At 34.5% G+C, this 24995-nt stretch overlaps 1 protein-coding gene across 1 annotated transcript in view; it reads left to right on the forward strand.

Moving 5' to 3' along the window:
- Nucleotides 1-8023: 8023 nt before the first annotated feature.
- The window catches only part of LOC134841402 (neuroendocrine convertase 2-like), a 30971-nt gene continuing 13999 nt past the window's right edge, over nt 8024-24995 (forward strand). Inside the window, exons 1-6 of the mRNA XM_063857371.1 lie at nt 8024-8447; nt 14067-14147; nt 14219-14338; nt 14674-14903; nt 15206-15294; nt 16444-16616. Of these exons, the coding sequence (XP_063713441.1) occupies nt 8259-8447; nt 14067-14147; nt 14219-14338; nt 14674-14903; nt 15206-15294; nt 16444-16616 (882 nt within the window). The 5' untranslated portion in view covers nt 8024-8258. The remainder of the gene's footprint in view (nt 8448-14066; nt 14148-14218; nt 14339-14673; nt 14904-15205; nt 15295-16443; nt 16617-24995) is intronic.

Below are 24995 nucleotides of genomic sequence, written 5' to 3' on the forward strand. Positions count from 1 at the left end.
CGATTGAGATTTTTTTTCGTGTTTGAACGAAGCTTGGACAAAACAGCTGGCAGGTTTTCTTAGTGTTCGAACACAATCCGCAAAGACTTTAGCTCCAGCTGGACGTCCTGGTGCAGTGCCTGATATTCGTTGACCAGCTCCGTTCTTCTCATCCTCTTTGAAATGAGACACTTCGTAATAGGAATGACAAGAATACCCGAGCTGATCAGCTGGTTCCTGATATCCGGTGTACCGTTTCTCTGACAGTATACAATTGAGCTGATAATTGTCAGTGTCTTCAGGATTTCTGTCAATTCCTCTGCAATGCAAGCTCTGTAATTGTTTGTGCGGTGGCTGTTGATAGAATTATTGATGATGTCGTGCCACACAACCACTTGATATTTTTCTGCTAGAGGTGCCCTGCAGAGTAGGCTTGCGAGGTTCTTCTGTGGATTCGTGGTGTTCGGGTTTAAAAAAAGTCCCAAAATAGCCAAAATTTTGGGCAGAAATTGTTCCTTTTCCGGGTTGCTAAGTTGTTCCAAGCTGTGGTAGAGGGAGCTAGCCGTTACAATGTAGACCATTTCAATTCTAACATGGTAAAATATTAAAAGAGTTTTCCTCTAAAAAATTTCTCCGCTAAAACAAGGGAAAAAAATTTAAATTAGAACTCCTTGTAGGAGAGACTGTAATTGAGAATTTGCTCAACGCCGTACCGTAGGGTTTCAAATTTTTTAATCTTAATATTTTGAGAATCAGTTAAAATTGTATATTCAAACAAACGTTTTAGCAGGATTAAAAATTCTTACAATATTTACAAAACGATCAAAGATCTGAAAAACGAGAAACGTGACTGAAAAGGCTCTAAAACTTTCTAACCAATCAAATTTGTACAACTGTAATTGCATAATATAATTACGTAATCATGAATCACATTTTCCTGTAAATTTCTGAGATTTTTTAGATTTTTTTTTTTGGTTATAGAATTTCGATTTGAGAAGAGTTTTGATTCTGACATGTCAGTTTTTTAACTTTTAGCCATGTTATACATAGACTATAATTTTTATCGTTAATTCCTGGCTCCTGAATTCATCGCGTGTGTTGATCTTCGGCCTCTCCCTCCAAATATGCAAAACCTCTGGTGTCAGTAGCTTATGAGTGTTGGCTGTTTGGTCTATAATCTCTGACTTCAGCTCAGCAGTACCGCCTACCTCCTTAGTACCACCTACCTCCTTTCAGTAATTTACAAATTTTACTGAAATTATGTAACAACTATTATATAACACTTTTAAACATTTTGTCACAAATTTCTGGGAGTTTTCACCTTTTTTGTTTTTACAATTTCGTTTTGTCGCTAATTTTCATGCTAACATGTGAGTTTTTTCAAAATTGTTTCTTTTTTTAGCCAGAATTTTTCGATTCTGGAACTATAGCCTTAGTATCAAAAATTCCAGAATTGAATTATTGACACTAAGGCTCTGTAATTGTTTTCCTAAAACTGTTTTCCTAAAACTGTTTCCCTAAAGTTGTACGGATAATTCAGAATTTTTAAAACCTGAAGATGCACAAAAACGTTTGTTTGAATTTACAATTTTAATGCATTCTTTCCTGAGATGTATTGCTTTTAGTGTTAAATGTTTATTTGGTTGTTTGACCTATCTATAATTTCTCAAGATCTGCGCTTTTTCTATCAAGACTGCATTGCTGAACGTGAAGGCCTACTGGTGAGTCTGCAATCTAATGTCCCTCAACTCTAGTGGTCAAACTTCGAACAGTTTGTCCGACATAGATGGAATTGCATCCACTAGATGACAATTTAGAAACCACTCTTGACATGAGGTCAAAATAAAATGCTGACTTCAGCGATGATCAATATGGTTCTAGTTTTCTTGTGGTGGAAACCACTTGAGCGTTAGTTAAATTTCGTAACCTGCTTACAAAATATTGGCTTTGGTTATCTCAATATTGCACCATCAGTATTGGGGGCTTCACATCCTTTGGTGATTGAGTTGACAAACTCCTCTCACTATGCAGGGCTTGCTCTTATTCTTGATGATTTTGCACAGGGCGTCACTTGTTCCTTTATTTTGCTGATATGATTTGAATCTAATGTATCCGACTTGTTCTCTTAGGTGTTCTTCCTCATTACACAAAAACCCACGCCATTGTCATACGGTACCGCAACTAATTCATTACTCTTCAGGTACTTTCGGGCCGTCTCAACGCCTTTGTCAGATGGTGTTTGTTTCACCCTTTTGGCATAGGCTTTTGCCACAGCTTCGATCTCACAAAAGGCCTCCCCGGGGACTTTACGATTTTGAGATCCAATAGAAAGATGTCAATGTCGGCGAGAAAGTGTGTCTCATTAAATTTATCCCTGAGGGGATGTTTCGGCTCTAATGCCAACACTTGTTCTACCCAATTTGGTAATTCAACATCATCAAGAGCTCTTACCGAACCCTCACCTTGCTTCACTAGAGGTCGGTTTTGCCTTTGTGATAGTTTCATTAGCCTATTCTGATGGGTCTTTTTGACTTTTGTTGTTTGTCTTTGTCCCCTAAGACTTCAGTATTTAATTACCGAAGGCCAAAACTTCTCATTTACACCCCTCTTTACTGCGCCTCTCGCCCTTTCTTTTTTGACTTCAACGTTTTTCTCATCTGTCCTTGCCCTGTTCATCTCCATTCTCACAAGTTAAGTCTGAAAACTGTGTACCGCTTGGTTCAAAAACACCACATTTTCCGGTACCCTGAACATCAAAAAATCAGGTATCATGTCGTTTTCTAGACAAACTCTCAAAAATTTAACACGTTGGTGACAGTTGATAAATTTAACATATATGGATGCATAATCACGGACTAATTTTCCACATGAGTTTGGTTTTTAAAGACCAAATCAAGATTGGAGGTGGAGTACAACTGTGCTCATTGGTTTGCAGACCACGAGGAATGAACCATACGTGACACAAAGCAACACAAATAGCACAAGTTTAACTCACCCTCTCCATTGAAGCCTCCTCGTCAGTCGGACCAACAGTTTCCTCGCCTCTGTTCACCAGTCTTCTTTTCTGCGCCCTCCTTCTCGATTGAGATTTCTTTTTGTGTTTGAACGAAGCTTGGACAAAACAGCTGGCAGGTTGTCTTAGTGTTCGAACACAATCCGCAAAGACTTTAGCTCCAGCTGGACGTCCTGGTGCAGTGCCTGATATTCGTTGACCAGCTCCGTTCTTCTCTTCCTCTTTGAAATGAGACACTTCGTAATAGGAATGACAAGAATACCCGAGCTGATCAGCTGGTTCCTGATATCCGGTGTACCGTTTCTCTGACAGTATACAATTGAGCTGATAATTGTCAGTGTCTTCAGGATTTCTGTCAATTCCTCTGCAATGCAAGCTCTGTAATTGTTTGTGCGGTGGCTGTTGATAGAATTATTGATGATGTCGTGCCACAAAACCACTTGATGTTTTTCTGCTAGAGGTGCCCTGCAGAGTAGGCTTGCGAGGTTCTTCTGTGGATTCGTGGTGTTCGGGTTTAAAAAAAGTCCCAAAATAGCCAAAATTTTGGGCAGAAATTGTTCCTTTTCCGGGTTGCTAAGTTGTTACAGGCTGTGGTAGAGGGAGCTAGCCGCTACAATGTAGACCATTTCAATTCTAACATGGTAAAATATTAAAAGAGTTTTCCTATAAAAAATTTCTCCGCCAAAACAAGGGAAAAAAATTTAAATTAGGTCTCCTTGTAGGAGAGACTGTAATTGAAAATTTGCTCAACGCCGTAGGGTTTCAAATTTTTTAATCTTAATATTTTGAGAATCAGTTAAAATTGTAAATTCAAACAAACGTTTTAGCACACGTTTGTGCATCTTCAGGTTTTAAAAATTCTAAACTATCTGTACAAATTGATCACAGATCATAAAAAGTGTCATACACATCATTATTTTGAAATTTAAAAAATTCAACCAATTAGTACTTTAAAAAAATTTTGAGAAATTTAAAATGTTAATTCAAACGTTTTCACATTCTGTGCATCATCAGGATTAAAAATTCTTACAATATTTACAAAACGATCAAAGATCTGAAAAACGAGAAACGTGACTGAAAAGGCTCTAAAACTTTCTAACCAATCAAATTTGTACAACTGTAATTGCATAATATAATTACGTAATCATGAATCACTTTTTCCTGTAAATTTCTGAGATTTTTTAGATTTTTTTTTTTTTTTGGTTATAGAATTTCGATTTGAGAAGAGTTTTGATTCTGACATGTCAGTTTTTTAACTTTTAGCCATGTTATACATAGACTATAATTTTTATCGTTAATTCCTGGCTCCTGAATTCATCGCGTGTGTTGATCTTCGGCCTCTCCCTCCAAATATGCAAAACCTCTGGTGTCAGTAGCTTATGAGTGTTGGCTGTTTGGTCTATAATCTCTGACTTCAGCTCAGCAGTACCGCCTACCTCCTTAGTACCACCTACCTCCTTTCAGTAATTTACAAATTTTACTGAAATTATGTAACAACTATTATATAACACTTTTAAACATTTTGTCACAAATTTCTGGGAGTTTTCACCTTTTTTGTTTTTACAATTTCGTTTTGTCGCTAATTTTCATGCTAACATGTGAGTTTTTTCAAAATTGTTTCTTTTTTTAGCCAGAATTTTTCGATTCTGGAACTATAGCCTTAGTATCAAAAATTCCAGAATTGAATTATTGACACTAAGGCTCTGTAATTGTTTTCCTAAAACTGTTTTCCTAAAACTGTTTCCCTAAAGTTGTACGGATAATTCAGAATTTTTAAAACCTGAAGATGCACAAAAACGTTTGTTTGAATTTACAATTTTAATGCATTCTTTCCTGAGATGTATTGCTTTTAGTGTTAAATGTTTATTTGGTTGTTTGACCTATCTATAATTTCTCAAGATCTGCGCTTTTTCTATCAAGACTGCATTGCTGAAGGTGAAGGCCTACTGGTGAGTCTGCAATCTAATGTCCCTCAACTCTAGTGGTCAAACTTCGAACAGTTTGTCCGACATAGATGGAATTGCATCCACTAGATGACAATTTATAAACCATTCTTGACATGAGGTCAAAATAAAATGCTGACTTCAGTGATGATCAACTTGGTTCTAGTTTTCTTGTGGTGGAAACCACTTGAGCGTTAGTTAAATTTCGTAACCTGCTTGCAAAATATTGGCTTTGGTTACCTCATTATTACACGATCAGCATTGGGGGCTTCACATCCTTTGGTGATTGAGTTGACGAACTCCTCTCACTATGCAGGGCTGGCTCTTATTCTTGATAATTTTGCACGGCGCCTGCCTCACCTTTGCGGAGCAATTTTCAGAGTACTGATTTGTCAGCCATTGCGCTTTATTAGCTTCCATAGCCTTTTCAAATTGCCCTTTGACTTTTGGGAGGAGACTCCTGGCTGTACAGATTATATTAGGCAATTTCAATTGCTTTCTTCAGAGGAACATCAGTGTACAAACTTTTCACTTTAAAAAATATTCTTGTTACATTCGGATCTAGAGAAATGTTTTCAATTGTTTCTCTGGCATCTTTAGTACTGGTTTCTATAATGGCTCCATCGATATTGTCAAAAAACTTCGCAAGTGTTTTGAATCTGAAATACCCTGATAAAACTCAATTTCATGCCAGATGAAAACAGGGGTGAAAACCCTGGAACACTTGTCCTCTAGCCTATACTATAACTCTTAATTTCGTTTTTTTTTTGGTTAAAACCTTTTGCACAAATTGTTTTGGCTTATTATTTTGACTTGATGGGTTAATTTTGCGTCGTTTGAAAAGAACCATAGCTTTTTGTTCTTTGATGTGTCTCCGGAGGTTGGGACCGGGCGTTCAGGTTTAGAGTGTTAAACTTTTTCTCACCAGAATGGGTTAACCTGGCCGAATTGCCGCTCGATAAATGGTTCAGAAGACTCGACGATTGTGGTTGTGGGCGTTTTTTCATTTATAAGGAAAAAACATTTTATCTGTTTGGTCGATTGCAATGTTATGTTTGTGTTTTCCTAAAACTGGCAGAAAACAATTTTGAATCAATTTTTTCTTCACGTAGTGAAATAGTCGTGCACAATGATGGGAATGGTATTCGGAAATTGGATGGGGTTTACTGTGCACTTATGGTAAAGTATGTTGGAAAGAATTTAGATTTATCTTATCTACGTACATTCTGGGAATATATATTATAAACTACATAAAAATTATACACTGCCTGTTTTTGTGTCATTTGTATGATTGTAACACACGAACGGGAAATTCAGTGTTTTTGTAAAAATGCGCTTTTCCCAATAGTAACAAGGACGGCCAGTCAGGGTGCAAGTAGCACAGAATGATCCGACAATAGTTTTAAAAAGTCCTAAATTTTTTAGAAGAGAAATGAACGTAGTGAAGACTCTTATATAAGTCTTGCTTAATTTGTTTGTTTTTTTTTTCAGGAAAAAGTCCCAAAATATTGATGCACTTAGGTATAATGCATTTTTGAGTTCAATTGAAATTCATCTGCTGAAAGTGACGTAAAAAGTATCACCATATACGAACGTGGAAATGGCGCAAAAAAACGTGAAAGATTTCTAGTTTCGAAAGTGGAATTTATTTTTAAGATTTCTAGGGGAATAAACACTTTACCTATTGATCCAGTTTTATCTAGTTAGGTTCATGTTATTGAAAACGGGCCAATCATAAATTGTTCTAGAAATTCAAAGAGCTTCTATTTTTTCTTTGAAATTCGAAAGTCTAGATTTTTTCACGAAAGTGTGTTTTTTTTAATGTTTACTTGCGTTCATTACTCGGTACTACTATGACAGAGTGGTCCCTTGAAAATAACCAGGTCCCTTGAGAATAAGACGCCTAGATCTTCCAAATCGTTTAATAATTATGATTATGTCTTTCAGAAAGATGTCGCAGTATATTTTCAAACAAATTTCATGTTTTGTTACCTCTTAAAACCTCCCCCTCGCCATTTCAAGGTTGAAAATTACAAAAAAAACCGCCAATAGTGGGTTTAGATGACAAATAAGTCAACCCAATTATATGGTTGTTAAACCGTAAAAAAAGTAAAGCGAGAAAAATTCAATATATATATACAATAGTGATTACAATTTTCAATCTGAAAAGTTTCTGGCTGAACATATTTTGCAAGAGTTTTGAAATGAATAATTTATACACAAATTAGTTTTCAAAATTATAACATGCGAAATGCATGCGGGACCTGTCTATCATAGTTGCTTTTTCGAGGGACTACTCTATCATAATAGTACCCATTACTCTTCCAATCTTCGATTCGCTATGTTCTCAGTTTAGTTTCATTTTTTTTCTGCGCGGTGTGATAAAAAGCTCTGAACGAAAAAATTGGCCGCTAGAAAATAGTTTAAAAATGACCAAAAAATTGTAATTTTTTTTTTTTCGGCAGAAATTGTTTTGAACTTTTTGATTCCCAAAATGGCGCTAAAAACAACAAAAACTAACTTTACCTAATTTCAAACCGGTTTTTCTCGACACTGGGAAAATTTTTGGGAAATTTTTAAATGTTTAAATCACGACTGAAAGGGCGTTTATATGGCATAGCACTTGAGCCATTCTGATGATTTTTTGTGGTGCCTGATGTTGCTAGAAAATAAAAAAATTATAAAAAAACTGATAATAAAATTATAAAAAAACTGATTATAAAATTATAAAAAAACAAATTAAAGAAAATTTTTAGGAAATTTTTCAATGCTTAAATCACGACTGAAAGGGCGTTTATATGATATAGCACTTGAAGCATTCCGAAGATTTTTTGTGGTACCTGATTTTGCTACAAAATTAAAAAATGATAAAAAAAACTAACACACCCGAATACATAGTTCCCCCCATTTTCAACGGTAGGAGCAATAACCACAGCAAAATGATACTTTGAAAGAGACCGTGAACGTCTCTATTATCTTTAAAGCGCGAATTGCCGTTTATTGTAACCTCGTCGTGTAAATTTTGGAGAATTGACGATAAAAGACGGTTAACAGTTTTTCTGAACTTTCCTATTGTAATTTCAGGCTTTATATGTAGTATAGATGACTCATTTTGTAATCCAAAGATGAGACGTAATAACAGTGATTCTTATTCGTACAACACGTAACTATTTCGTTTGATTGACTCCTGCTTTTCTGTTGAATTTATAGCCAACTAAGAAGAGGAATCGCGGTGATTTCTAGTACTTCATTCAATCAACATAAAACATTATTCGTGCTCGTAACTTAGTTTAGATTATTCTTGTAAAAGTGACACTTCTGCAATGGTTTCTATATCAGCAAGATGGATTCAAGTCTGCTTTTCCTTATCATATCTCATGATATTTTGGCTGGCATTTGGAAATGCAAATCATGACATTCAGCACCGAGAGCGCGTTGCCATCAAGTCGGATCTCAATGAGCGAGAAATAGACAATTTGGCCAGGAGCTACGATGTGAAAGTGGTGAAAAAGGTTAGTACAATAATTTGTTATCTAACATATGAAAAACTTCTAACTAAAATTTTAAAATTAATGAAATATAAAATATTTTCGTTGTTTGAAATTTTTGATATTTTGCAAGCAAACGGATGTGATAATACCATTTAATTTTTTCCAATCTTGCTGGAATAAATTTGTGGTCACAAAATTTGGGCCCAATTTTTTCGAGAACGATGTTGTAGCATGTGTTTTATCCGCTTTATGGGCGTTTATTGTTTTGATGAGAAAGACGATATGGCGCTGTTTTAAAAAATAATTGACTCGAAATCGAAACGTCTTGTTTTGAGTAATTTAGCCAACAGACAATGCCTCTGCTTGGGACAACTAAGATTCTGTGTTTGATTCCGGCCGAAGCCGAGTAATTTCAGATAGACTAATTTTCTTCTAAAAATTTAACTATTCGATATCTGCTTTTCAGATGAACTATTGTTTTTTGTAAAAGCTTAACTTATTGTTATCATGTATCTATTTTTTTAATCGGCTTACTATCCAAATCATAATTTTTTGGTATAAGAAATTTTAACTTTATTTGAAATCCGTTTTTTAATTTTCAAATTGATTACTTGTTTTATGATTCGGCTTATTACCCGTGCGATAAACAAGAATATTGCAATCGCGTACTAGACTCTTTTCCCAGAAATAACTTTGTTTACAGAATGGTCAAAATTAGAAATCGTAAGTTTGGGTTGTTCACAATAAATTCAAAAGTCTCCCGCAAACTTGGCCAGGGGTTAATGATTACGCCTGAGACGGCAAAGGTCCTAGGTTCGAATCGGAGAATTTTTTTTCAAACGAATTATTCCAATTCACAAAAACAATATTGGCTTATGTTTTGTTGGCTTAGTTGCCGCATCGTAGAATTGTGTTTTTTTTTGCTACACGCAATTTAAACTGTAGTTGATCATAGTGTTTTGATTTACTTCTGCTGTTTGTAAGTTCTTGACTTCGTATATTTTCCTCAGCTTAAAATTTTTCTCTACCCACACGGTTTTGCGACCTAATTTTGAGTTATTTAAGAAGTGAAACGTAGTTTTCAGGCTCACCTCTGGTTCGCTCAAATGCTAAAGTTTTAATAGAAATTATAGTTCAAGTTTTTCACGACAACATTTTTTTAGGGTTTTTCTTTTTTCGGCTTGATTGGTTTCGGCTTATACTATGTCGGCTTAATGACAGCATATTGCTTTTTTTTCGGGGAGCGATAAAAAATTGTGTTTTCAGGCTGAGGGGTATTTGATAATTTTTGTACCCTTCGATAAACAAGGGTATTGCAATCGGGTACTAGACTGTTTTACCGTAAATAAATTTTCTCACGGAATGGGTTCAATTTTGTAGGAATGGTAATTTTCAAGACGTACTCAATTTCTTAAAATTTCAATTAAAACTATCTCTTCTAGGTAGGTAGAGTACGTTTCCGGGAGTTGATTTTTTTCGGTTTCGTTATTTTCGGCCTAGTTTCAGTCGGTTCGTTTTCCTTATATTATCTGTTAATAGTTTGTATCAGCCGAGTTTTTGAAGCATGGATTGTTTTTGAAGCATCGACTAAATGGTTTTGTCTAATGTTGTACCGGCTTAGACAAGTTATATTTTGTTATTTTGTTGACGGCCAAAACTTCCTGTTTGAGAAAATCAGGTATAATTAAAATATAACAGTTCTATCGAATTTCAAAAAAGGGTAACAGCCTTCACTAAAACGGGTTATGGGAAACTCCTCTGCATAAACGGCTTTGCCCGAATTTTTCACTTCTAAAAAGTATGGCCCTCGGAAAAGGCAATTTTTTTGATATTTAGACCGTTTTTTATTCTTTGTGACTTGTTCCGAAACCTATCCGCCCAAATCGCAGTTTTAGGTCCACTCCAAAGAACGGTTTGTGGAAAATTTTTGTGCATGTGGGGCTACGCCCAAGTTTTTTATTACAAAAAGTAATGGCCCTCGGAAAAGCCAAAATTGTGTTTTTTGATCATTTTTTGATTTTTTCTTACTTTTCTCGAAAACTACCCTACCCTCCCAAATCTGAGATTATGGGTTCAATAAAAACAGCAGGTTATGAAAAGGCCCACTGAATTATCCACTAAGTCCACATTTTTATTACGCAAAACTTATGGTCCTCATAAAAGTCAATAATTGGTTTGTTGTACCGTCTTTTGAAACAATGACTTTTCTCAAAAACTACGCCCTTAATATTTTGAGTTTTTGCGTTAAATCGAAAGAACAGATTGTCTGAATCCCTCGTGTACAGCAGCTACGCTACCCTCCCAAAACTACCCTACCCTCCCAAATCTGAGATTATGGGTTCAATAAAAACAGCAGGTTATGAAAAGGCCCACTGAATTATCCACTACGTCCACAATTTTATTACGCAAAAGTTATGGTCCTCATAAAAGTCAATAATTGGTTTGTTGTACCGTCTTTTGAAACAATGACTTTTCTCAAAAACTACGCCCTTAATATTTTGAGTTTTTGCGTTAAATCGAAAGAACAGATTGTGTGAATCCCTTGTGTACAGCAGCTACGCCCAAATGTTTTTACACAAAAAAGGTAATTCGCAGAAGAGTCAAATTTTTGATTTATTTGCCGTTTTTCGAAATTTTTTTACTTTTCTAGAAAATTACCCTGCCAATTATTAGGTTAAGTGTTCGGGTTCAATCGACAAAACTCGTTTTGAGAAACTTTTCAGCTTAAGCGGCCACGACCTTTTTATTGCAGCAGAAAAAATTATTGATATCGGAAAGTCAAGGTTTTGTTATTTAAACCGTTTTTTAGAAACTTTTTGATTTTCTTAGAAACTACCCTATTAAATATGAGATTCAATAAGAAATCGATTGTGAGATTTTTTCCTCCTGTTTTGTAAGAAACCTCCTTTTAGTCAGAAAAATTTTATGTGTTTGGGAACATAGCATTTTTTTTCACCTTTTGTAGTAGAGAAACAGCTAAGCTTTTGGGCAAAGTCCAATTTTGAAATTATCCATTTCATGCCGCATTGGTATAACAAATTCCGAAAATTTCAAACAGCTATTCCAGCTTTAACTGGGCCTCTTGTTATTTTTTATCGAGACTTACGAACATTTTAGTTCACCTAGTTTTTTCAACATATTTCATTTTTTTTCGACTTTCATTTCGACTTTTCATTTTTTATATTTGTGTTGTATCGCAGGTGGTGCGAAACTGCGCTTTGCCTCTGCGTTATTAGTCTAAAACTTTTTTTTTTGATTTTTTTATGCTTTTTTATTTTCCTTTTTTTCTGGCTTAATATTATATCGGCTTAGTGGCCTCTTATTGTTGACTAGCAGTTAAATATTTGTGTTTTGAGGGCAAAGGGAATCTGTTAAACTTTTATAAGTCTTAGTTTTTTTTAGCTTAAAGGGTTTCTTCTGAGGTATTTTTTTTTTGGCTTTTGTTGGCATGTTTTCGTTTCAAAACTAGCCTGGTTCATTTTGATAGATCTATTTTTTGGTTTTTTCTATTTTTTTCCGGCAGGGGCTTTCATGTTTTGTATCGAAATTGGTACGAAGCCTGTGTGTGTTATATTGGTTTGAAGGGCTAAGTTTTTAGCGATGGTTTTGGACCGTTTTTTGGGTCAACGGTGGTCTTCTCAAGTTGTTCCTACATATTTACAGCTTGATAAGCTTTGTTTTCTCTTTTAAGTGCACATTCGAGAACAAGTGTCTTGACATCGGGAACTTTTTCCCCGTCAACATTTTTTCTGAAAAGTCTGTAAGAAATTGAAGTTGCTTTATTATTGAGCCTTAAAGTCTTCCAGGCCCCTTTTTTCAGTATTTATGAAATTGAAATCTTTTTCCGAGAAAAATTGAATTCTCGGACTATTTTTTGTCTGCTAAAACTCTCAAACATCGATTTTATTGAAATATTTAAACATGTCCTTCTAGATGTAACAGTCGTCTTATTAAGATAAATGAACGTAATGAAGACTTATATAGTTAATGGGGATTTTTTTGTTCGTTTTTTTTTTCCTGAAAAAAAAGGTTATACTGCTCCAATAACTACAGATGTGCATACATATATATCAATGCATTTATGAATGCACCGAAGTATATGTCTTTTTTTGATTTTAATTGAAATTCATCTGCTGAAATTTAGGTAAATTGAACTCTCAAATCTGAACGTGGAAGTAGCGAGAAAAAACGTGAACGACTCCTAGTTTGGAAAGTGGAGTTTAATTTTTAGATTTCCCAGCTGAATAAAAGCTTTTTCTATCGATCTAATTTTCTCTAATTAGGTTAACTTTATCAAAAAGGCACGAATAATAAACACCGTGAACAATTTCGTATGTATTATTGTTTTGATTTGGGCTCAATATTTTCGGCTTTGTAAATGATACTAACAGCTTATTTATTGCCTGTAGTGGTATTTGTCGACTAGTTTTTCTAAATTGATTTTCTTTAATTTTTTTGACTTGTTATCTTCGCCTCATTTATTAATCGCTAGCGTTTAATGCTACGTTTGAAGTGTTTTGCAAGTAAAGCAAAGCCTCGCTTAGTCTCTGTGTTATGCTTGTGACTAGCAATCGTCATCAAATCGGAACATAGACTGCATGTAAACGACTTGTTTTACAGAATCCTTGAATAACTTAATAGCCTGGCTCAGAATCAATTTCTGGTTCATAGTCAATTGCATGGTTCAAGTTTTGAGTCTAATGCTTTGTTTTGCCTAGTTGTAACGTTCATACCTTGCACTCTGATGAACCCGGGTTCGAATCCGGCCAGAACTAGAAAACTTGATTTTTGATAACTGAAAAATTTGCGTTGTTGCCACAGCACGAACGTTGTTTTCGGTAATATAAAGTTTTCACTATAATTGAAAATTATTTTGATGTATTCGTGTAATTGTGCAGATAACCTAATATTTGATATTCAGTTTTTTCTTGGTCTGTTCATTTGCCGTTTTGTCTAAAGAAAGTATTTAATTGAGCATTGCATGAAGTTTCATTATTGTTATTTTTTCATTTATAATATTGATTGGATCGGAAAAAAATGAGAAACAAAAGGTTCGCGCTTCTCACATTTCAACTCTCACAAATTCAAAAGTTTTTTTGATAAAAAGTATTTGAAACAATTTTTAAAAGCCTGAGCACTCTTATGTTTTAGTGTCTCAAGGTGCGAACCTCAGCTATTATTTTCTGGATCAAATTAAGATCCTACCTCATAAAAGTTATTGCCAGTTCTTTTTCCCTAATATTAGGATTGGATGAATTTTGCTTAGGGCTGCATGCTCGATTCTGATTGGCTCAAATTTTCAACTTTGTACCAATGTGACATCTTCCGCCTAAATTGTTTAAGAGGACAGGATATTAGTTTGGTCCATTTTTCCTACTAAGTCTTCAACGAAACAAAATAAGAAAGAATAATTATGAAATAATCATAATTGTTGGAGTTAATGAAAGGGGCAGCTTCAATGCAGTGAATATTTTTTTTGTATACAATTTTTCATGTAACAAACTTTTCGTGTATTTTTCATCTAAAATTTGACAAAAAATATATGAGTGACAACTGGTGAGAAAATGGAAAACTTTAGTTGGAAAAAGGCTGTTTGTTAGTTTCGAATATATAGACGAATGGTTACTTAATTGTTTTCAGCTGATGAATAATTATTACGTGATGGAGAAACGAACAGGCGAAATCTCTGATGTATTTGAAAGACTGGCTCAAAATGAACACGTGAGTTTCAGAGCAATGCTTGCTTCCTGAAAGCGAAGGGATCATAAATTGTAATGTGTGTGTATGTTAAGGTCCGATGGCTTCAACGAGAAGAGCACCAACCGTATTCGAAACGTGGCTTTCCGAAGATACCCACAGTCCCTAGAGTTCCCAACTTCAATGATCCCTTATACAAGGAACAGTGGTATTATGTGAGTTTACCTTGGTATTTATTCAATAATTTAAATTAAACCAAAAATACGCTCCCACAAGGTAAAAATGCCAAAGGAAAAAATTGGGCAGTTTTTTTAAACAATGCGACATATCCGATCTAAGTTTGTGACGCATGATAGTTGAGTATTGTCGAAGGCTAAGGAAAATTTTTCATATGACGATGGCCATCAATGTACAGATTTTCAATCTCAGGAATAATGGCAACCTCTACCGCTTCTTGGAACACAATAATGAATAGATTTGATTGGGTATAATCAGAATATAAAATAGCGTTATTTTTCTAGTACTAATTGTTAAGTGTTTCTTGTGATAGCAAAGTGAAGGGCAACAAGGTATAACAGCAGGAAGTGACCACAGCATCATTGATGTATGGAAGATGGGTTACAATGGAACTGGGGTGAAAGTAGTGGTGATAGACGATGGATTCGACCATACTCACCCTGACCTTAAGCCCAATTACAATAGCAAGTACTCGAAGGATCTCAACGAAAATGACTCTGATCCGTACCCTAGAATTCCGAAAGAGGACAGGGAATATAATGCGTGAGTGTTTTCAAATTGATTTCTTGTCGATTCGTGGATTCAGACCAATTAAGTCTGGAGGAAGCAATCCGAGGTCAAATAAATTAAAAATTCCTGCATTCGTTTTGTTAGTTGCAGCGACATTACTGGATGTAGCATCAAGAGGTCAATTACTGTCAGCAACATTTATGCGATGTATTGAGTTAGATTTATATGTTAGTTTTATGTAATTCGCGTTTCGGGTGATCTTTTCCCATCAATCGTAGACTGATAGCAGGCGCGTTTTAAAATTTCAGATTGAAAAAAAAGCTTCCATGTTTTAGACATGGTACAAAGTGTGGAGGTCAGATTGCTGGAATCCCTAACAATGGAATCTGCGGAGTTGGTATTGCACATGGAGCTCAGATTGGAGGTGAACTAGTTTTCGATGCTTTTTAAGAGTTGAATCTCTTATTAAGAGGAATGAACATAGTGAAGACTCTTATATAGGTCTTGCAGATTTTTTTTTCAGGAAAAAGTCTTTAAATATTGATGCACTTAGGTATAATGCACTTTTAGATTTCAGTTGAAATTAATATGCGGAAAGTGACGTAAATAGCACTCTCCAAATACGAACGTGGAAATGGCGCAAAAAAACGTGAACGATTTCTAGTTTCGAAAGTGAAATTTATTTTTAAGATTTCCCAGCGGACTAATACTCTACCTATTGATCCAGTTTTCTCAAGTTGGGTTCATGTTCTCAAAAAAGCACCAATCATTAATTGTTCTAGAAATTCAAAGAGATTAAAGGGCATCTATTTTTTTTCTTTGAAATTCGAAAGCTGAGATTTTTCAACACAGTCAGTGGTTTGTTTTTTATTTTTACTTGCGTTTATTACTCTTTTCCAATCTTCGTCTGGCTATCTTATATACATCGTGATGGTTTTTTTTTTTTTTTTAGGAAGGCTTCAAATTTTTTCAGACTCCAATTTACATCTTCGCAGTTTGACTTTTGATTTATTTTGAGTTCACTTCATTTCCTCTGTTAAAAGAAAAGCAAACTCCACTATCGAACAGCAAAGTGTCAATTTCACAAAAAGCGTGATTGGCTTCTAGTTTCGAAAGTGAATTTAATTTCCATATTTTGCAGCGAAATAAAAACTTTACTGATAAATCCAGTTTTCTCAAATAAGGTTAATTTTATCTAAAAAAAAGTTTTGGATAATTTGTTCTAGAAATTCGAAGCGCTTTAAGGGCATCTATTTTGTTCTTTCAAATTTGAAGACTGGGTTTTTTCAAAAAATAAGTCCGTTTTTTTTTCTTTGCTTACGTTCATTGGCTCTTTTCCAACTGTCAGTTGTCTATGCTTCATGTTAAGCAGCCTGAGACCTTTTTCGGAGATAAATTGTTCAAGCTCAGCTCAGCTGTGAGGTTTTTGCAAAATTGAACTGAACGCACGTAAATATAGTTAAGAATTTTATAGATCAATTTCATAACATTATGCGCATGCGTATCAAGGCAAGGTCATCTAGATCTAAAATAAGGTGGCCCCAAAAAAGTTGTAAAAACAATTTTTATATAGGAATCAAAATTCTGGACGGATCTGTGACTGACTCGGTGGAGGCAGAGGCATTTAGACACGAGTGTGAAGAAGTAGACATCTACAGCATGTCATGGGGTCCCTCTGACGATGGAATGACATTCGGAGGGTTCATGAAGCTGTCCTACGAAGCTATCGACTACTGCATCAAACATGTTAGTTTCAAGGCCACGTTTAGTTACATCCTTAAGTTACGGCAATTTACAAGCAAGATATAGCTAGAGATATGACGTTTAAATGCGATACATTCAATGGTAGAATTTGAGGAAAGTGATGCTGAGTTATTTAAATTTTGTGTTTTTCCAGTTTCCCACCCCTCTAGTAAAATTACTTAAAAAAATGTTGAAAATTGTTCATACGGCAGTCTGCATGTAAGAAATTTTCTTACAATCTGCTCACTTTTTCACGCTTACACGTTTTATTGCAAGTTAGAGAACGAAAAGTTTTTGTAAATTGAGTTTCAACAAAAAGCAAAAGGGCAGGGTTTCCGAGAAATTTTAAACTATAAGGACCATATTTAGTCAAAAATATTCTGCGCCGAAGGCCAATTTTTGGGAAAAAAAGGATAAAAATGACGTTTTGAGCAGTTTTTAAAAATATTTGACCAAAATATTTGAGTTTTTCCGGCGCACGCTCCCCTTCAAATTTAGTTAAATTGGCGCCAAAGGCGACTTTAGGAAATTTTTGAGATTGTCCAGCCATGCATGGATGTCGTTAAATTATACAAAAGAGGGGACCCTTTGGGAAATTTTGGCAACCAGAATGGGGGGGGGGGGGATTTGGACCCCCTCCCCCTCGACACGCTACTGACATTATGGTATCTTAGTTGGAGAATTGCTAGGGAATCATTCATGTCTGCTTGAGGCTTTTCATTTTAAGTACGTTAACATTTTGAAAGTTCCAGTTTCGTTTCGAAGAAATATTTGGGAACTCATTTGAGATATCATAGTGAGTTGTTACTCTCTCTTGACCTGTTATGGATTCGGGTTATGTCCTCTTTTTTCTCTCCTACCATATCTGTAAAATTGTGTGCTCATTAAGTGCATGCAGTTGTTAATGTTGATGCAGATGAGATTCCTATTTCCTGGATTCGAGAATACTAATGAACCCTGCTAGTTCTACTGTATTTAAACATAGCACACGTATGCCAGTCCATCGTATACTGTTTATGAATGTGCAAACTTTTAGCATAAAGATTAGTTTGACTTGGACGCTGGTTGGTAACTATGTATACACATTGCGAGGCGTTGAGCGGGTTTAGGAGTTGGACCGTGTTTATATTGGTAAATTTATGCAGCAGTTGTTTGTAACTTAACTTGCAAGTATAATGAGAAGAAATTCTAGATTTGCCTTTTAAATTAAACTGATCATCATTTTTTATCATTAAATTATTCTTCATTTCTCTTCCCCATTTTTACATCCAGTTCACGTCTTTTTGAGAGCAGCAAGATTTCTGTGTTTTCCGTTTTGGAATGCGCAAAAATTTTATTTTGCTGAGAAATTATCCAGGATAGCTTATTTGAAGTCTTTTCTGTGCCGTGACCTTATTCATGTCTTCAAGTGTCTAGACGCAACCTGGAAAGAAACTCCATCTTTAGATTCAAACAGGTAGTATGGCTTTGGATTTTAATTCCTTATGGAGACATTGCTGATGGATTCCAAGAAATACTTCTAGACAATCAAAACTCAAGAATTTAAAGTAATTTAAAGTTCATGATGCCCTTCGTTATTAATTGTGATAACTTATGGCTGAATATCTGACCGCTTCCCGTTTGTGTGTTGGTTTTGAATAATACTAATGATAAATCTGAACAAAACGAAGGTAAGATATTATTTATTGGGTTTATGTTGTGAAATAGCTCACACAAGCAAAGCAGCCTTAGCATTTTTTAAGTTCAGATTCATCTGGAGTTGAGTTGTTCACTTTGATATTTTGTCAAAATTAAGCAGTTTTTCTTCCGACCACTTGGAAATAGCGGACAGGAATAAGTGAATATGGTCGTGTTTTTTTGTTACAATTTCAGGTGTCTCATATAACGTTTGTAGGACATCGCGTGTAGTATAATATATAATTCAGGTCCTTTCAATATTGATTTCAATTCAAAAGATGAAGTATTATTTCTCGGAGTCGATAAATTTCTGAGTTTCAGTCTGAATGTTTTCATTTAGGCTGATTTCCAGCGAAGTAGCTTATATCAGGTTAAGACTCATTCACAATCTGCTCCATATCGGATTGGTTCAAGCGATTTGTAAGTGTTGAGTGATTTTTCAATCGTGTGTTCATTACATCTCTGGGGTTTGATTTTCGATTTCTTCAAATTTATTTCTCATTGATTTTTTTTTAACTGGAAGCCAAATTAAGCTAGCCAACAAAAAGCTCACTTGGCTCAAAAATATAAGTGGATTGTTTACCACGGTAACCAAGCTGACAAGTTATGGGCAGACGAACGTTCAGCCAAACTGGAAACATTTCTGTTCTCTAGATATGCCTATTGTTCGTCTGAACGATTCTGTGATTTTTTAAAAGTTGTGAACCTGAACAACTCTGTTCCACTGGTCAACATAGATCTACAGAAAATGAACACAAAACAAGACTGCTCGTATCAGGGCAAAGCCCTGAAAGTTCCGACAGCCTTTTAAGGTTTATGGAGCAGTAATAACATAAATATCATTAACAAATTAAATGTAAAAAAAAGAAACAAAAAATAAAATTTCTAAATCCATGAAAATCATACCCCCTCACGCCATATAAACTACAAAAGAATAGATTTCGCTCATTGTAACAAATCATTCATGGCAAATAAGCTTCTTTCAACCAATTTGGAACGATTTTTAAGACGTATTAAATCTCCGCTTACGCGTTAATAGCAGGAAATATATCGCGCGTTAATTGTCTCAAATTGCCCAAAATGGCCGTCTTTAAACCCCATAACTTTACGAAAAATGATCACAGGTGAAATATCTTTTCAAATTTGAGCCCAGGACAACAATACCTTTCGAATGATGCAAAAAAAATTTGTCAAAAATGGCTAGTTAAAAAGTCGAAATTTGTCTGAAGAAAAAAAACCCACCCCGAGCACATATACTCCGTTACTTTCGTATCGAAAGTCGGAACAACAAGACTGCTCGTATCAGGGCGAAGCCCTGAATTTTCGACTGCCTTTTAGGGTCTATGGAGCAGTAATAACTTGAAAAAAAAATTAAAATAAAAAAATTAAATTTGAGATTTTTGTGGAAATCATTCTCCCACACACAAGTACAAAGTGATAGATTTCGCTCCTAGTAACAAATCAAATATGGCAAATAAGCTTCCTTCAACAATTTTGGAACGATTTCTAACAGGGATTAACACTCCGCTTACGCGTTAATAGCGCGAAATATATCGCGCATTAATTGTCCCAAATTGGCCAAACTGGCAATATTTAAACCCCCATAACTCTACGAAAAATGATCACAGGTGAAATATCTTTTCAAATTTAAGCTCAGGACAACTATATATTTTGAATGATATTAAAAATTCCGTCAAAATTGGCTAGTTAAAAAGTCGAAATTTGTCTGAAGAAAAAAAAACCACCCGAGCACAAATATTCCGTTAATTTCGTTACAAAATTCGGAACAAAAACTTACGGAAAAGTGTAAATAAAGTAAATCTTTTTATATTTAAGTCGCTCTAATTTGCAACAGGACTCAGAACGAGAAGATAGCCAACAGGAAAATAGTCGATAAACTCAATTAAACAGAAAAAATAGATGGCTTTAAAGCTCTTTGAATTTCTAGAACAATTTTTGATTAACACATTTTTTTTTGATAAAATTAATCAAATTTGAGAAAACTGGATCGATAGGTAAAGTTTTTTTTTCGCAGGGAGATCTGATAATTAAAATACTCTTTCGAAAGTAGAAAGCGATAGTCTTCGTGACCTTTATATTTTCGCTATAAGGGCATTTGCCTTCTTTTTAGCGAAAGAAATGAAATTAACTTAAAAAAATCAAAATCAAACCAGGAAAAAGTAAATTTAGGCATGAATAAGCTTTGTCTTTTCTTGAACAAAAAAAATCTGGAAGAGTCTGAAGTGCATTCATTGATTCTTAAACAGTTAATGCTTGTGTAATTAAACGAACCAAATCGGGAAAACTGAATAAGATTTTTTAAATTGAATTATATATTTATCAAATTGAAATTAACATTTGAAATTAAGAGTCATTCAAGTTATTTGAGCTAAACTATTTTTTTGTGGGATAGCTCAATTTGGCTTTCAATTAATAAAGTAACAGTTATAAGAAATCAGTTAAATGGTAAATCTTGGCTGTCAGTTGTTAAGCAATTGTCTGACAAATTGACACAAACGTATGAAATTGTCGGTGGATCAAAATTACCGACGTTTCCAACCGTTTTTGTTATGCTATATTTGTAATGGGTTGAAATTTGTGCGATGCTTTGCATTCGCACTATTGAAACGTATTCATTGATGCCTGGTATCTGCTTTTAGAATGCGTTAACTAGGTAAGGTAGTTAGGTCAATGAAGCAGCGTTGGATGCGAGGGGTTTTTAATCTAGCCGAATCCCGTTTTCGGCAAAATCTTTCTTTTTCAAAGCTTAATTTTTCTTTGACTTGCTTTGGCTTCTTCCATTTTTAAAGAAGGTTAATTTTGCTATTTTTAAGAGTCAATAAACGCAGTGAAGATTCTTATATAGGTTTTGATCATTTTTTTAAAGTTGAAAATTTGTTCACGCTCAAGTTTGATTTTTTGATCGCGGTTTGACTTAGGATTTCTTTTTAAGTTCAATTAATTTCCTTTGATAAAAGCCGGGCAAACTCCACTATCGAACAGAAAAATATAATAAGCGCGATCCAATTCTAGTTTTGGAAGTTTTAATCCTCAGAGTTCCCAGCGTAAAAGTTACGCTTTGATCCAGTTATCTCAAATAGGTTTAATTTGATCAAAAAGTATCAATCAAGTGTTGTTCTTGAAATTCAAAGAGCTTTGGGTAATATTTTTTCCTTGAAATTTCAAAAGTTTGACAGTATTGTGTGTAATATTGTGTTGTCAATATAAATGTGTCCTTGCGTTCATTGATTTTTCTTTTCTCTCTTCTGGATGTGTCTTGCTTATTTGCAAGTTACCGCTTCGCTTGTCTCGAAAAATGTGCCAAGCGTGAAAGAGGTTTAACCTCGATTAGCCTTGCGGCTCTGGATAAATTGGAAAATTACAAAACTGGAAAAGTTTTTTTTATGAATCGGATGCCTATTTCAGTTTTTTTAGTGTCAATAGTAGACATTACCACTTTGCTTGTCTCGAAAAATTTGCCAAGCGTTAAAAAGTTTCTAACCTCGATTAGCACTATGGCTCTGCATAAATTGGAAAATTACAAAACTGGAAAAGTTTTCTATGGATTGGATATTTTTTAGCGTCAGTAGCGCACATTTTTGCTGCTTGAATACTTTAGTTCATCCTAGTAAAGGGTTTTCTCTTAACTCACTATTTTTTTTCATTTTTTCCTCTTACTCCTAAACGAGTTAAAGCTACTTCTTGGCGTTTTTTTGCTTGTGTTTTTGAAGTGCAGCAAAAAAATGTTTGTTGTCTATTTATATAGGCGAGTTCTCTCCGGTCAGTGATAATAATTTTTTGCTATTTTTGCAAATGTCAGCATGTTTTTGCAAAATTTTAGCAAACTTGTTTTTGGTTTGTTTCTTGCTTACAGATTGCATAGAATTTTTTTACTTGCAACATATTTTCTACAGACTTTGCCTTGATTGTGGCTCAATGTCTGAGCAATTTTAGCCCACTGAAATTGGTCCAACTATAATTTCCAAATTTAGATTATCAGACAACTATGCCCATAAACTAATTGCCAATTTTTTGCGGATTGGTGTTTTATCATTATTGTAGCTTAGGTCAAATCAAAAAATCAATAAAGATGTCAGTATTTACATTTTTTGTTGGTTTCGATGGGTTTTACAGTTGACCTTATTTATCCTGTTATGTTATTTTTTCAGGTGTTTTATCTTCAGCAAAAATATCAATCTTATTAGTCTGTTATTTTCACCCTTGCGTTAAGCAAGAGTTTGCAACCGACTACTGTTTTTTTTCTTGTGAGTAACTTTGTTTACAGGATCACCAATTTAAGTTGATATACCAGTAGGTGCTTTCGTCAATCAACCTAATTTTTTTTGTGTGCCTGCATTTTTCTTTTGCTTTTTAAAAAAACATCGTCCCTAAAGGTTTTATTATATATGATATCGGCTTGTGACTTTATATCGCGTCGAATGAGCGATTTCTTTTCTAGTGTGTGTGTGTGTCAATCATTTTGAGTTTCAATTTTTTCGGATTTTTTGATGTCTTTCGAGTGTCTTTTTTTTCAGGTTTTTTTTTCGGCTCATTGGGTTTGTGCTCAAGTATTGTCGGCTTTGTCACAGCTTCTTTATTCTTTGTTGTGATGCTTTGTTGTGATCCTTTGTCCTACTTGATATATTGTTTTCAAAAGAAATTTTTTTCGTGGCAAATTTCGACAAACCTATGAAAATTATTGATGGTCTAGTTTGACATTTTCTTTCATATTTTTGACTGCAGTTTTCGTTTATATAAGTGTCCATTATTTTCTCATGCGATGTTTGTATTGTATCCTATGTGGTACGAATATCTGCTTCGCCTCTGTGTTGAACTTTGTGTCATCTTAATTTGTATTTAGATTGTTTCAAACCTGAATGTCTTTGCGAATAATTAGCATCATTTTTGCTTTATGACTTTCTTTCATTGCTTAAGCTTTTTTCTTACATTGCTTTGATTGTTTCAGCAAAATAAAAAATATTCGCTGACTGATATCTGTTCCACCCATTTATCTGTATTTTTGGACTTGATGCGGAATTTGTTTTAATTGTTATCAAAAAAGCGACAATCAAAAGATTCTTTAAGTTAAATGACTTAAGGTGATATGCTTGAATGTATAAATATAATGAACGCAGTGAAGACTCTTATAAAAGTCTTGATGATTTGTTTCAGGAAAATTCTTAAATTTTGTTCACGCTTAGTTTTGATTTTTCGCTGGTTGACTTGTGATTTCTTTTTAAGTTCAGTGCATTTCCATTTTTAAAAGGAAGGCAAAGTCCTCTATCGAACAGCAAAAGTGTAAGGGCCATGAAAAATTTGATCGACTTCTATTTTTGACAGTGTAATTAAATTATCAGATTTCGCAGCGAAATAAAGTCTTTAGCTATTGATCCAGTTTTCTCAAATTGGGTGAATTTCATGAAAAAATTGTCGATTATAAATTGTTCTCGATTTTCAAAGAGGCCATCTATTGTTTTCTTCGAAAATCGACGATGCGATTTTTTTTTTAAAAAAAGAAGTCAGCTTTTTTACGTTTCTTTGCATTCATTGCTCATGTTAATGAAGTTTGATTTCTGATTTTTTGTCGCAATTTTTAAAACTATCTTTTGCGTTTCTTTGATTTGTATGTTTTTTTTTCAATTCAAAAATGTTCATTGGTGGATCCAGTGTTTTTTAATGGGAAGTCGAATTTTCAAATAAATTTACAATACAAAATTTAAAAAAAATTAGACCGTCAAAAATGCCGTACTTTTTGGGAAAGTTTTTCGTTGCGCTTGAATTAACTGATTATTGGCAAATTAACATTTTTATTGACATTTTCATATGACAAAAACAGTGTCTTGAACTAACACAATACTCTCGTAGAACATGGTATTTTTTGTGCCATATGAGTTATAATAATGGTTTCGCCGCAGTAACAACTGAGAATATAAGGCTAGGAATTGAGGTCGGATAATCGAATTCGCGTGTCTGTGTCTGGTGTGCATTGATCAAGTTAGGTTTCTCCTGTCTTTTGCGACTGGATTGAAATCTTGATTTATGCGAGATGTACAGTTAGAAGTCTGGAAGTATAAATAGTTTGGTTGGTGTTTGTAGCTCTGAAGTTAATAGATGTCTTTGAGTTAATGGCTCCGCTGGAATTATGTTAGTTGACTTTTTCACACCATTAAATACCCCACTGAGAGATGTAGTATGGATGCTATGTGGCCCTTTTTATCCCCGTTGCCCTATAAATTTTCTGTCAGTTGCTCTCCTAATGACTCTGTTTATAGCCCAAAACAAGACTAACTTCTCGCCTCAATGGCCTATTAAAAAGTGTGCCCAAATCCATTTTCCTTCCGCTAAACTCCTTTGATAGCAATTCTTCTCGAATATATTATCTTTATTGATATCTTTTCCCAAACTGTTTTTGTCTAGTGCTATAAATAATTTTCGCTTCCAAGTGTAACATTTATAGTGCCCATTTTTCCCCAAACAACATACTTTGCACAATTTTTGCTACCACTCTAATTACACTAATGGTTAGGAAAAAAGATTTGAATATTTTTGTTGAAATTTTTGCTGAGATTTGAATTGGCAATTAGCTCAATCCCTTTTGCAAACCGATTACAAAAATTTTGGATCCCTTTCTCATGGATTTGCAAAAGTGTGTCGGAATTTGTTGAGGGAAGAAAGTGTTCATTGATTATGAAAAGTGTTAGTTAT

Source organism: Symsagittifera roscoffensis, chromosome 3, assembly GCF_963678635.1.
Source record: "Symsagittifera roscoffensis chromosome 3, txSymRosc1.1, whole genome shotgun sequence".
NCBI classification, from domain to species: domain Eukaryota; kingdom Metazoa; phylum Xenacoelomorpha; order Acoela; family Convolutidae; genus Symsagittifera; species Symsagittifera roscoffensis.